Source organism: Diadema antillarum, unplaced genomic scaffold (genome assembly GCF_040938485.1).
Source record: "Diadema antillarum isolate AM-2024a unplaced genomic scaffold, OU_Dant_1.0 seq00000357_RagTag, whole genome shotgun sequence".
NCBI lineage: Eukaryota > Metazoa > Echinodermata > Echinoidea > Diadematoida > Diadematidae > Diadema > Diadema antillarum.
In genome coordinates this window covers 734,767-750,418 of record NW_027271363.1, presented here as the reverse complement: position 1 = coordinate 750,418, position 15,652 = coordinate 734,767, and the positions used below count along the sequence as shown (strand labels likewise).

Below are 15,652 nucleotides of genomic sequence, written 5' to 3'. Positions count from 1 at the left end.
GAAAGTGCTGAACTAAGTTTTTCCTCCATATCTCGAAAGTGGCTCAAGTTACCACATATCTATGCATCTTCTGCCTGACAGTGATTATCTTATGAATTTTAGGGTCAAAGGCCAGATGAAAATGGTAACAATTTACTATTCAATACAGAAATTGCACTTTTTCTCCATACTTTGAAAATTACTCCATGCATACATGTATGAATGGGTCAAAGTCGAGTTAAAGTCTGTAAATCCCAAATACATGCTCTTCTATTCATCCAATTAAACCTAGGTCAAGGAAGGTGAGCATTCAACACATTTGTGACAAACTTGTCAATTTAACATTTTGCCAATTTTGTGAAAATGGAATCACACATTGTCCGCATGTACTATTTAGACCTATTAGGAGAATCATGCATTATGGCGGAGGCATACCAGTCGCCATAGCGACATTTCTAGTTTTAATATAAATCCTAAGTCTTGTGCACTCAGAATTATTTAGAATTTTTTGTAAAGCTGAAAAGTGTACTAAGGTTAGGGGAAGGGACACAGAGGGGGGGGGGGGGGGTGGTTTGGAGCCACAGTTTGGACTGTCTCAGCTGATTGCTTCCGCGTACATGTATTCTCGTATTCGCGTCTTCCCATCGTGTAGCGAAAACTCCCTTGTGTACAGTGAACGAGGAGTCTTTCTATTTTTTCTCTCTTGTTCAATCTCAATATCTTCCGTTATCTATAGCTATGGTTTTCTCTTTTTTCTTAACATCACATGCGTACTAGATCATTAATGTTTTGCTGTGTGAAATGATCGTTTGTGAAAACTTTATTTCTTTGCGTATTTTAATGAGGCCCCAAATGTTAAGCTCGGCTTTGAATACTGGGAATCCTCCTGTATGGTCACGCAGGTTTTTTTATTTTATTTTTCCTTTTATCATACCTGTGTGCTCCCTCGCTATGAGTTCCTTGCATTTCATGTGTAAAGTCGGCCATGATTAATGATGAATCAATGCCTATGTTTTCGGTGTGATTCATTGATTTATTGTACCATGCAGAAACAATAAATGAAATGCAATGAAAAAAAAAAATTTCAATGACAATTTTACGTGAATAGAGTTGAAGCCAGCTTTGACGTAAAGCAAAAAAAAAAAGATATTATATTTTTTCTATTTCCATGTTGAATGTACTTTGCTTCATACATAAGATGCAATAACATAAAATCAGGAAATTTGGATTTGAGCTCTTTTATTTTACTGATTTTACGTTATTGCATCTTATGTAGGTGTGTGGGGATGGGGTAAACGTGTGTGTATGTTACTTCTAAATGTGGGAAAGTGAACGGTTGCAGGAAAAATGAAATAACCAACATCACAACAGACAATATAAGAGATGAATAATTGCAGGAAAATTTGACGAAAATGATCGCTGAAAGATAAAAATTGCTTTTGCTGTTGTGTGCGGCGAGTGTGACGGACGAATTTGAATTGCAAATGATGAAAATGTCTGACAAAAGACTAAATTGAGTAGACTTTGTTGGAAAATGATGGACAAAAGACGAATATGAAACTAGGATTCCACATACATAGTAACTGCTGCAACTACAAGGAGTAGACCAGCCCTGGCTGTGGGGGGAGGGGGGGGGGGGAGCTCGGTGGGCTATTGGATATCAGGGGCGGATCCAGGAATTCAATGACAGGAGGGCACCTTTACAACAGGCGAAAGCCCCCCCCCCCCCCTTTTTTTTATTTCTTTTGTTTTAATAAAAATTAAAGGGTCGCGCCCGGTGAGCTCCCACCTGGATCCGCCATTGGATAAGGCACCCGTCCCTGATCAGGAGGCCGTAGGTTCGAAATCCCACTCGAGTAAGCCTATGTGTACCCGTGATTTCTTTTGTCATGATGGTCACTACTAAAACACTGATCAGCGACGTCTAGAGAATTCTATAATTAATTATCTTTATATACCAAACATTACACATTTACTACCTTACGTAAAGATGGAAAATCTTCTTTAGCGTCGTTACAGAAAGTTGTGAAATGTTAATATGAAATTGAACAATTTATCTATAAATAGCACGGTACAAAGTAGACATCGTCGCATCTGGACCTGCTGCTGCAGCTTTAAATTCGAGAACGGTTTCTCGTCCAATCATGGACGTTTCATCAGCTCGTCTCATTCGGAGAGGTCTATAGTACGGACAATGCCTCGACGACCGATTCCGAGCAATAACGTCGGTAAGGGCGGTGATTTAGCTTAGTCGGAAGCGCGTCTGCCTCATGATCCAAAGGACCCGGTATTCAATTCCCGAATCCCAGTGAGAAATGTTCTGTGTAATCATCATCTTCTCTTGTAAGGGGCAAAACACTCTGTCTTTTGGATAGGAAGTAAAATGGAGGTCCCGTGTGTGAGAGAATCACAACTCAAGGACGTAAAAGATCCAACATCATCCATTCATCGTAAAGAGCAGGATGCTTAACCCGGTGATCATAGTGGTGTTCCAGACTAACATCCTACTGGACCCCATGGAAAACCAGCTATTGCAACCTAATATTCATGAGATGATGATAATAATAATAATAATCATGGAACTAAATCAAACAAACAAACAAACAAACGCTGATCAGCAACGACGTTTTCCCTCTACCCAATCAGGCGAGCCGATGAAGCGTTCAGGATCGGACGTAAAACCGTTCTCAGAATCGAAACAGTGAGTCCAGATTCCATCCAAGGTTTTTGCTGTTTGAGAGTCCTCTTTCATAATTATGTTGTGTACATGACATACATTTTTGTACTCTGCTCCTACCCGGTCTGACAGTGGTGCTGTGTTTTGAGGTTTGTTTAACCTACCCATGGGAACAGGTTGTCGCCTCCACACACTCATGTAGCCAGATGGGTGCTTATGAGAGACACTGTTCGTCATCCTGTTGATCTTCTTAGTGGCGCCAATAAGTCACGTATGCATTTGAACATTTACGTCACTGGGTTCAGGTCTTTATGGGTCAATTTAACCCATTCCTTACGGAAACCTGGTAAAACTGGGTTCCCGTATACACCGTCATCTTATAGACTCAAGTACGAGTACACTACAGTATATTGTGTCTGCATTCAGGACCAAAATTCATGTTCCATGTGAGTATTACGATCACAATAAGTTGAAAAATTACTTCAGTGGAAAGATTTGAGCTTTCGCTGTCGATATCTGCATAGCATAGCCTCATTCTCAGACTACAGTGCACTCCCGTTACAACGAACACGGTTATAACGAAATTTCGTTGTAACGAAGTAAATCTGGTCCCAAAATTATCCCCATTAAAGTCTATGGTACAAAATTCGCTTATAACGAACACGGTTATAGCGAAATTTCCGTTATAACGAAGTCTTTTCCGAGCGCCACAGACAAAGAAAAACAAAGAAATGTGCTCCGTAATAACGAAATGCGAATTGCTTTCGAAAATACGTAGCGGAACAAGCATTTATTGTGTCTCTGCACGGGTAAACGCTTCACACCACTGTGTGTTCGCTCCTTGTGTCACGCACAGTTTCTGAGGGGAACTTGCGTTTATTATTGTAATACAGTTATCCAATCACATTTCACATAGCTGTGCAGTGTATGATGAGTATTTAGCAAACAGAATATGATATATATACGTGGTTTCCTTGTTTTCGTTATATATGGCATTTGTTCAGTTATAACGAAATTTCGTTATAACGAAAGAAAACTGCCGGTCCCGAGCATTTCGTTATAACGGGAGTGCACTGTATAACAAATGTCTCCTTACGTTACCAACATCATATCAATACGGAGACTTAATATTCATTATGTGAAATAATTGTGTTTCTAATTTCAAAGGAAATCAACTCTTTCAATCTTCCAAAAGGGATACTTTTACTCAAATAATATCAGCAATCAAAGCTTTCTTCCACTTTGATATTGGATATACAAAAACTACTTCTCCTGTGCCGCCAAAAATCACACTGCCTGCAATGCTCTGCAAGTTTGAGCGTGTGCCTCAGCCTCAGTGCTTTCAAATTCCCTGTAACACACACCATGGACCTACTACACATGGACTATGAACGGAGGTCTTTCTTTGATCCCATCATCACCACCACCTCCTGATTATGTGCATCTTAATGAGTACATTCAGGTGTCTTGACAATAACGATTGTGTGATCATGTATCGTCACTAATAAATGAATCATTTCCCTAATTTCAGTCTTGTTTCGCTGATGTGCCTTTTTTTCAAATGGAAATATCTTTAAATAAATACAGATGATGAGGAGCAGCAAAACCTGAGAACATGACAACTTTGTGTCAAAAGATGGATAATTGCTGATCCGCACATTTTCGAACACGCGTAAGACCTTGCCAAATGGCGAGATATACCTGTTCTCGACCATTACCATCCCTTTTTGCTCGAGCTGGAATAAGTGTGGAAAAGTGAAATATTGATATCACAAATGACAATCATTCTGGTAAAATGGTAGCTTTCTGTTTAAAAAAAAAAACTGCCTGCTTCTCCCAAGCGAAATTGTTTGAGGCATGATTTCCTAACATACACCGCAACTGCACATTCATTTTACTTGATTTTTGTGAGTTATTTTCCTCTGCGCATACCATATTCTAGATTTCTCGAAATTCCGTCTTGTTAAATCTCCCGGCTTGCAGCTGGCGGTGACGATCATGGGATCAAAGCAATGACGCATGTTGAAAATGTCTTTGTGGCGCTTTTGAGATGCACAGGTGCATGCATTAATTATCAATACGATGAATATCCTTCTACATTAGGTCAATGCACACCCATACAGAGAAGTTTGTTGCAATTCCTCGGCCTCACATCCTTCAGGGAGAAGCCCTGCATCTACCCACTCTCACATTCCCTCTCTCAACTCTGAACACTCTTATACTCACTTGCATACACAAACACAAAAGACTTTGCATCCTACACAGTTAAGCACATCTGTATGAAGTATGCCAAAACCCTGGGCTATGTGTTGTTGTCTTGCTGGACGAGACTGGTAACCTATCCCGTTCTTTGTAATAATCCCACTCTATTGAGTTCTAAAGAAAAATTTAAATGTGAGCGTCATCCTCAATGCTAATGAAAGAAAAGTGTGTGTGTGTGTGTGGGGGGGGGGGGGGTAAACCGGTCATATTGTGGCACTACGCACTCATGCCCGATCGATATTGACTGCGGAAAGTGAATAAAGTAAGCTGGCCGCTGCTTCTCTGCTTTCGCACAGGCGGCCGGATTACCATCTTCTGTGTTGTGTTCTTTATCGACAGTCAAAAAGGATAGCATACAGCGTATGGCCAGCTAAAGGGGCATAGAAGCTCTCGGAGAATTGCAGGAGGAACGGGGTTAAACACGTTATCATTATGTTTTGAGACGTTATTAACGTGAGCCTTCGGAAACGCTTATAGCTCCGAGCGAAAAACACTTCCCAACGAGGCGCGTTATCATACCTGATACTTTACTGACTTATCAAACTCATGCTGATCGAGTAGATTAGTAGACATATTTTGGGACACTCAACGGGGTAGCGTATTTCCGTTTTTACACTGTGACGTGTGTCTTTTTGGTAGCTCGATCATGTCAACCTTTTCCAGGAAGGGTGGATGTCAGTTTCCTATCATCGTCATCTTGTGTATGGCTATCTTCACCCTTCTTACTTACTCATACTTGCGCACATCCGAAAGCGTCCTTGATACAGTGCTGCTAAGGCCCCCTATCGTCAACGGAGATCGTGATGAGCATGACCTGATCAAGTTCACTTCGATTTCTCAACGCCTGCAAGAACACAGCATTCAGAGTTCAAGCAGCGCCGGAAGGAATAACACTCCATCAAGAGCAGCCGACATTAAGCAGTGCTACATATACGAACCTTCCTTAAAGCGACCGCTGCCGAAAGCACTCCGGGCTGCGAGGCAATGCAAACGTAGGATCCCAGGTGCTATGGTAGCTGGCTACAAGAAATGCGGCACGGGAACACTCATCCAATTCCTCGACCTCCATCCAGCGATCTCCATATCTAACGAACTGAAATTTCCAGCCGATGATGTCGATAATGCGTCCGTCAACAAATGGGTGAGTAAGATGCCTTTCTCTAGTCAATTTCAACTCTCCATGACGAGAAGCGTCGGGTTCCTGACAGGCTCCAGAACGATCTTCTTCGCCCTGAAACCTGTACTACCCGAAGACGCCAAGTTCCTCATCATTCTTCGAGACCCTGTACAACGAGCAGTTTCGGACTTCATACACATTCTCGCACGTTCAGGGGCACCAACGAATACCAGTAGGCCATTTGAACACATGTTCAAAGGCGAGATATTCCGGAATACGTTTGAGAGGACAGTTTTCAACCCAGATACCCACCAACTTGAAAGTGAAAAAACTATTATTAGGCTGGGCAAATACATTGAGACTATCCGGTCTGTGCTCAATCAAAGTGTCTATCAGCGCAAACAGTTTCATTTCATTGACGGGAATTCCTTTACAGAGGATCCGTTTCCTATCATGCGAGATATTGAGCGCTTCTTGGGTTTACCAACATTTTACAGGCGCTCACATTTTATCCAGGACGCAGAACGCGGTTTCTTCTGCGCCAACATGACGGAAAGGCCAGATTTCCGATGTATGCAACCAGGAAAAGGGCGACCTCATCCGAACATCTCAGAAGATGTCCTGAACAAATTGCACGATTTTTATAGACCATACAACCACGCCTTAGCCGAGGAAATGGGGCTCCGTTTTCCCTGGCTGAAAAGTTAGCAGCACTTGTGGATTCAGTACAACGTATTATAATTGCACATCTCTGATTAGTATTCCCGCTGTTAGCTGGTGATACGCTATTAAAGAGCGTACTACAAATTGTTTCAGAGAAATGTAAATCGGCATCCTTCGCTTTATATAGACTTGGAAAAGTTCGTCAGCTTTTGGATGCAAAGACCACTAAAATGCGTGTTCAGGATTTTGTTATATGTCATTTAGACTACTGTAACAGTTTGTTGTATAATATCTAAGACTCACAGCTACATAAACTCCAGACAGTTCATAATGCAGCTGCAAGATTGATCACCCTCACGAAGAAGAATTCTCACATTTTGAAGCAGATACATTGGCTCCCTGACCAGTCAAGTATAGTTTTTAAGATACTGTTACTGACTTATCAGTGCCGGCATTCAATGACGAGAGAATATATCAGTAAGTTCTTGGTAAGGTATGCCCCCCTCGTAATCTAAAATCAACTCAAAAAAATCTTCTCCAATGTCCTGCTATCACAACAAAGTTTTATGGTGAGCGATCTTTAACTCATGCTCCTCCCACACTGTGGAACGCTGTTCCATGTTTCTATATAAAAGAAGCTCCCACAGTGTTAAAGTATAAAACTGCTCTCAAGACGTTTCTGTTTAAAAAGTATTATGAATAAGTTTGGTTTTGCATCTATGGTACATACATTGTACACTACATTTTCCTCTTTCTATTTTCATCCCTCTCCCTTAGAGCACATAGAGACACTACGGTGGTGATATGCGCTATATAAGCACTGTGTTATGATTGTTTGCTTTAAGTAAGGAATTTCCCTTCCTTTGTGTTTTATACTTCTATAATTCTGCATAACCTGTATTATTTTGTATGAACTTATATTGATAACACTCAAGATAAAAAGAGATTACTTTTTTTTTGGTGAAACTTACTCGTTATAACTGTTTCGCTTACATAACGATCAGTAGCCATTTTCCTTCCCCCCCCCCCCTCACTATTTCAGTTAAACAAGGACGTAGACCCCGTTTACAGCCCCGCTTCAGTGTTTACACGCAAAAGGCCAAATGCGAGGCCAAAATTGGCCTCGCATTTGGCCACGCTCTGGAGGTGGTCTCAGGCCCGACTCGGCCGCGGCCGAGTCCGGCCTTTTCTCAGTGTAAACGTAAACTCGGCCAAATGCGCGGCCAATTTTAGTCTGGCTTCCAAAGCCTCTGCCTGTACTATTTCGTTGTTCAGGATATTAACCCCCTCAACATCGAAAACTAATATAGTTTAAGGTGGTTTTGTCCTGTAGAGGATTTTTTCCTTCGGAAAAGGCCTTTGCCCAAACGGTGATTTCGTCGACACGGAATTCAGTTGGCAAAGGGTCTGAAAACCAGACAATACCAAATTGCCTTTGTTTACAAGCAGATCGCCACTAAGACAAAATATTGAAAGGTTTGAATCAAAAGCGCGGCCGAGCCCGGCAGTGTAAACGGACAAAATTGCGGAGCCCGGCCTCGCAATTGAGGCTGGGCTCGGCCGCGGCTCGGCCCAGCCCCGCACTGTAAACGGGGTCTTATACTTGAGTCACTAGATGTCACAAAAATCCCTTCTTTTAATGCTGAATAGTTCGAAAACTGTATATCAGATAAAACTGTCACAGATATGAGAAACAGCTGAGTAGTGTACAATTTAGTCAGTTAGAGGTGATTTGAATATGAAAACCTATAGCAGTTTCACGAAATCCATGAATAGTTTCAAAGTTAGGTTACAGATTTTTATCAAACTTTAACCCTCTGTACAAAACCTGAACTTTATACAGGAACCAATGATGTGTATGTGAGTGTGTACTTACAATGACCCTGAACAATGGACATGGATACCACCTGTTCAGAGCTCTGCTCTAAGGCACATGAATGCTTTATCAATTATTCATGACGGATCGCCCTGCGCACTGCTATTCTGAATTCATGGCAAAGGATGAAATGCATGCACATGAAAAAAGTCAGCACATGTTTCCATGTGCTTGCTTACACCACATTTCAGAATGAATAAAGACTAGCTGTGAACGTGGAATTCCTCATGAATAAATAATGGACATTCCACTCCTGGTCATTGTCCGGGATCATTGTCTGGGTGTCAGCTACACAATCCCATACACACCAATTGACTTGTGTGCAAAGTTGCAGTTTTGTACATAGGGTTGAAAATAGAGCAAAATCTGAAACCTAACTAAAAATCAATGTTTAATTTAATGAAACTTAATCATGCTTTCATTTCGAAATTACCTCCACCAAAATTGAACACTATTCAGCTATTGCTCATATGATTGCCAGTGTTATCTGATGTATAGTGTTTGAACTATCAAGGATCCAAAGTGGGAAATGTTTTTGTAACACCTGGTAGTTATTACACTCTATTCCTTCAGGACAATCTGACAAATTTCATTTGCATGATCCTAAAATGGTGAGGGCTCATGTGATATCTGTCAGACACACCGGATCTATTGTAACTTTCTTCCCTGTGATATTTGAAGTCCACATTGTACTCTGTTGAAAAAGCAATAAAAAAGCACGTAATAGCTCTTTAGATATCAGAGACATTACTGATATTTCATTGTAAGTGTACTGTACATGAAATTCCTTCGTGGAAATATCGCCACCCTTAAAATCGTTTACGTTACCATAGGTCCGTTTCATGAAGTCATCACATGATTCATGTCTTTATACAAATCTCAGAAGGGCCAAAGTCGCTCATACGTATACATGCAGCTATGTAGAGAAGAAAAAACCCTTACATGAGGTCTCCCATAACCCATGTGTCTTAAGAGCGAAAAATCTCTCGTACACGTGCAAGACTTTAAAGGGAACGTATTGTTTTGATTGAGACCTAACTCGGGTTCCTAAGTAAACATTTCTTGGCGAGTTAATGAGAAACTTCTTATGTAATATGAAACAGCATGTAATTCCACGAGGAATTCAACGTTTATTTGATGAAAATTGGTTTTGAAATGGCTGAGATATCCAAAACAGAGCGATCCTAATAAAATGTGGGACCCACTTTTTATTGATATCGCTTTGTTTTACTTTGTTTTTGGATGATTCAGCCATTCCAAACCCGATTTTCACCGAATAAACTTTGAATTCATCTTATAATGATATGCTTTGTACTATTTCATAAGTGTTTTTTTTTTTGTATCGCAAAAAAAGTTAAAAGCCCAATAATCATCTCCACCAATACTGTACCATCCCTTTCATGTATAATGGGCCCCATATTACCCACCATGCATGACCTGGCTTACAAAGCTGTTCATCTCCACATGGCTGACGAAATAATTATGACTTGCTGATCAGTGATCCAGGTGATATAACTTTGTGTAAACCTACTACGTAAAAGCGAACAAACTTCTCCTATCCTTTTTTTTTTCCTTTCTTCTATCCTGGGGATATCTTTTTTATTTTTTCCCATAAAAAGGGACCGCAGACATTAACAAGCTACACTTAAACTGTTCCCCTTCTGTATCATTCATTATTATTTACGTTTTCTAGCCAATGGAGACGAAATTACTTTGTGAACAGCTTGTCATGATATTTATGTATGATACCAACAAAATGTTACATAATCATGTGCATTTACAACAATGCAGGAACCAATAAATCAAATCAAAGCAAATCAAATCAAATAACAAGGTAATACACGTGCGCCTAAGTTAAAAATTCCGTTCCTTCGTTTCCCCCTTCGCTGTGCAAATACTAGTAGTGGAAAACATGTATTTCTTTACTGCGGTAGAGCTCGTCAAAATGCTGGGCGACTCCCTGTTTTGATTGCATTTTCCAAGTGCATTTGAATCGTAAATAACGTATTTTCCAATATAACAGTACTTGGGGTTTCCCTGTCATTTTCAAACATTTGTCATTCAATTCAACAAGTTTGTAGTTCAATCTCATTTCGAGGAATGTGGAATAGCATGCCGTGGAATCTTATTTTCAAATTCGTATTTTGTCGATCATTTTCGAACAAAGTCTATTCAATTGAACAATTATTGTCACACATTCTGGTCATTGACACTTCCAAATTCGTCCGTCACACTCACTGCACACACAACAGCAAATGCATTTCTGTCTTTTCAATGCTTCTAGCGATCAGTTTCGTCAATTGTCCTTTAAATTCTTCACATAATCTTTTCTGTTGTGATTTTTTTGGTTATTCCATTTTTCCTGTAACAGTTCACTTTTTCCACATTTAGGAGTAACATTCACACACACACACACACACACACACACACACACACACACATGATGACATGCACATAAACAAACACACCCTAATCAGAGTACACACAGAAGCAAACGTGTACTGTCACACAAACGAAAACAGTGATCCACGATTTCCAGGCACGTGTAGGCCTATAGTGTATCGTACTAAACAATGTGTATTGTACAGTGAACGAGGAGTCTTTCTATCTCTTTCTCTCTTGTTCTTCTCATTATCTTCCCTTATAGCTGTCCCTTTCTTTTTTTTTTTCTGAACATCACCTGCGTACTAGATCAGTAATGGTTTGTTGTGTGAAATACTTTGTTTACCGTAGTATAAGTAAGTCGATCGTTTGTTCAAACTTTATTTCTTTGCGTATTCAATGAGGCCCCAAATAATATTATAAAGCTCGGCTTTGAATACTCAATGGGGATCCTCCTGTATGGTCATGATGGTGTTTTCATTTTATTTTTCCTTTTATCATATCTCTGGTTTCCTTCACGATGATTTTCTTGCATTTCATTTGCAAAGTCAGCCATGATTAATGATGAATCAATGTCTATGTTTTCGAATGTGATTCATTGATTGATTACACCATGCAGAAACAATAAATGAAATGAAATGAAAAAAAAAAATGATCAGTGACAATTTTACATATGTAGTTTGTTTCACACAAGATGCAATAAAATCAGGAAATTTGGGCTCGAGCTCTTTATTATTACTGATTTTACGTCATTACATCTTATGTAGGTACGTGGGGGTAAGTACAAAACATGTGTTTATGTTACACCTAAATATGGGAAATTACACGGATGCAGGAAAAACGAGATAATCAAGATATCATAACAAAAAAAGATATAGGAATTTAAAAGAAAAATTGACAAAAATAATCGCTGAAAGATAAAACTTGTTTTTATGTGTGCAGCGAGTGTGACGGATGCATTGAATTGTAAATGACGAAAATGTCTGACAAAGGACTAAATTGAGTAGACTTTGTTGGAAAATGATCGACAAAAGACGAATGTGAAACCAGGATTACAGATACATAATTACCACCCACTACTAGTACCTGCTGCAACTACAAAGATAAGAACCTGCACTGGCTGTCGGGCTGTCTAGTGGATAACAAGGGCAAATCCAGGAATTCTGTAAAAGTGGGGCGCCTTTACAACTACAGGCGCTGCCCCTCCCCATTTTTTTTTATTTCTTATGTTCTAACAAAAATTAAAGGAGGGGGGTGGGGGGCTCGCCCGGTGAGCCCCCGCCTGGATCCGCCACTGGATAAGACAACCGTCCGGAGATCGGGAGGTCGTAGGTTCGAATCCTGCCCGAGTATGATAGGTATGCCCATGACATCTTTTGTCATCATGGCTATACTACTAAAACACTGATCAATTCAGTGCTTATTTATATCGATGTATAGAGCAATATCTTAATCAGTTGCAATAAAAACAACTCGACGAAAGAATTTAATGAATTTGAATAAAAAGGACTCCTCTCTCTAAACCCTTCGCAACGTTACAGCATGCAATGATAATGGCATGGCGAGATGGTTGTACGACATCGAGAAAGTTAAATGTCGTAAACGATTACTCTTGGTCATATCTTCTGTCATCTTACCAATATTGCCAGGACGGAAGGGAGGTGCCGAGTCTTCGGCCATCATTGCGACAAGTCTCTTCCTTACCGTCATCTTCATCATCGTCCTGCTAGCTGTACATCGTAGATATAGGTAAGAAATCCCACCATCCAGGAGAACAGACGACGATGGAATGATAACAGTACACTGTTTATTTTGATAACTTTGTCTGCCAGGTGCTCGATTAATTAGCCAGCCTTCGTAGCTTTTGCCGCTACAGGACCTATATGCAATGCAAAATGCATGTAGACTTGAATTAGTTTAGGACACCCTCACTGATCACTTATGCAGCCAAGTGAATATCTAGATACGTGTCATTTATTCTATAATATATATATATTTTTTTACTATTTCTACTTGGATTATTTGGATATTTTACGTCCCCCCACAATGAAACAAAAAATCCTCCTACATCAAGATTCTTTCCATGTTACTATCGTAAATTACCACAAAATTACTAATATGATTTATTTTTTTTTAATTTAAAAAGACATTGGAATGCATCTTCTCCTTGAGTTAGCATAATTTGTATATTTCAGTGTTACTGGGACAATGAACAAAACACATTGCATAGAAACATGTTGCTGAAACTCAGCAACATGCTCAGTCTAAAGACAGGTGAATTTCGATGTCTTTCTGTGTAGGTGAGTGTGGGAGTATCCAAGTAAATTATAGAAAAATATTGGAAAATAAAAAATATATGGCACGTATAATAATAATAATAATAATAATAATAATAACAATAATAGAAATAACAATTATGATAATGATATAAATGATAATGATGATAATAATGATAATAATTATTATTATTATCATTATCATTATTATGATTATTATTTCTATCATTATTATCATTATAATTACTATTATTATCATCATCATCATCATTATTATAATTATCATCATCATCATCATCATTATCGTTGTTGTTATAGAAATTGAAAGCAACTGAAATATTGCAGTCTTGTCCACTCTGAAATGAAATGAAATGAAATGAAATGAAACCTATTTACCAAACAAACATCGTCAACGTAGTAACAACAGTCAATAGTTGAAGTGCAGTTTTGGCAAAAAAGAACCGGCAATAGCATGCAGGCTAGTCGAGGCCAGTCCTTTCAAATATGATATAGATTACAATGTATTACGTATAAATTTACAATATTCACAGAAGAAATTTTATATGTACATATTTGCAGGTTCTCATATGGGATCATTATATACATTACTTGGTAAGAGATACTTGCGACTCTATTCATGCCATTGTGATCTTTCTTAGGGCTGCGAAGCTAAGAGGAGAAGTCACTTCCTTGTCGGATTTTTCCAATATGGGATCACCATTCCGTGTCATCAGAAACGCCTACGCCAACTGGTTTCACAGAAATGACGCAAACACGTCACCGGGTAGGTATCAGTTACGAAACGGATAGAGGCACTTCCCGGGCGCGTGTTTTTTTAGACGGCACAGATTGGGGAAACTAAAAATCTATCGGAGACCCTATTCCTAAACCTAACCCTAATCCTAATCCTAACCCTAACCATCAAACCCTAACCCTAACCCTAACCCTAACCCTAACCCTAACCCCAACCCCAACCCTAACCCTTACCCTAACCATAACCATAACCAAAAACCCTATCCCAACGTTTTTCCCATAGGTTTAACACGCGCCATGCCCCAATCTGTGCCGTCTTAAAAAAAACGCTTCCCGGGCAACCATATAGTCAGTTATGAAAATATGCTTCCGCCCCTTGATCTCTCTCTCCCTCTCCCTCCCTCTCCCCTCCCTCTCTGTCTCTCTCCTATTCTCTATCTATACACTATCTGTGCGCTTTTGCTTCCTGTATCTACCTGATCTCCAGGGTACGTTTTATTGTTTTCCTTACTTAATATACGTTCGTAAGGAAATTGATGAGTCTTTTTGGTAAAAGTTAATGAGCTCGAGTGGCAATAAAAACCAGCCGTAATCGAAAGTTATTATGGTATAATAGTAGCAGCATTAGGATATGAATACATGCCTTGGTCTCTATACATTAGTTTTACTCCTTCGTTGTCTGCTCTTATTTTTTCTCCACCTCCTTTTCTTCCATCTTTTTTTTTTTAATAACAAGCGTCATCGTCTTATTCTGTTTCTTCCATTTCATTTCACCTTTCTCTCTTCATGGAATTAATCTCTTTGATATCCTATTTCCTTTCTTCCCACAGCATTTCCTAATCCTCCTCGCTCCTCTCCTTCTTCTTCTTCTTCTTCTTCGTAGCAAATTCTTTCTTTTATCTATTAGTCATCATTTTGTCACGTAAGGTTAATGATGCAGATGAATTTACCTCCATACCACGTATTTTCCCTTATCTAGATCATCTTGTATGCCCAATATGAAATAAGGTTAAAACAGTTTCGAAGTGCCGGTATTCAAAACAAAATAATAACCTGTTCAGACTATGAATACACAATCATACCATCACATTCGTCATTTATCTACATTTCTTTTTTAAAGATTTTCATCCTTAATAATTATTTTGTCTTGTGCTCAATCCTGTCTTTGTTTTGTTTCTTAATTAAAAGGAGATAATAGTCAGACTGCACCAACATCAAATGGTAGAAGGTCCCCGCCACCACGAGCCAGCCAACTGTACGCTAGCGTGCGCAAGGCTCCGGACTGGAGGCTGGAACTTCACCCCGACAGCGTAGACCGCGACCCGAGTGAGCGACCGGGCCAGCAGCGTTGGGGTTGTAACGGAAGAGACAGCACCCGTTCGGCCGAAGTGGAAATGGTTGAAAACGAACTGTACAAATCACATTCGTTTCACTGATCACTCTATCTGTTTTTATTTGTTTATTTGTTTATGTTTTTGTTTATCCTTCTCTACATCTACAAGGCGGGGCTCGACACTATTTTTTTTTCTCTCTCTCTCTGGTGGCCCGTTCATTTTGTGTATGCATGTTTTTAATACACATACAGCTGAAATTACGCAAAGTCAGTATACAGCACTGGTACTAAGAGACTAAATGCTGTCACATTTTTCTTTTTATTGAAAATTCCG

General features: G+C 39.6%; 1 protein-coding gene across 1 annotated transcript in view; it reads left to right on the top strand.

The window, feature by feature from the left end:
• Nucleotides 1-15,421, top strand: part of LOC139731106 (uncharacterized) — a 91,896-nt gene extending 76,475 nt beyond the window's left edge. The window contains exons 6-8 of the mRNA XM_071641986.1: nucleotides 12,606-12,705; nucleotides 13,892-14,016; nucleotides 15,174-15,421. Of these exons, the coding sequence (XP_071498087.1) occupies nucleotides 12,606-12,705; nucleotides 13,892-14,016; nucleotides 15,174-15,421 (473 nt within the window). The remainder of the gene's footprint in view (nucleotides 1-12,605; nucleotides 12,706-13,891; nucleotides 14,017-15,173) is intronic.
• The last annotated feature ends 231 nt before the right edge of the window (nucleotides 15,422-15,652 follow it).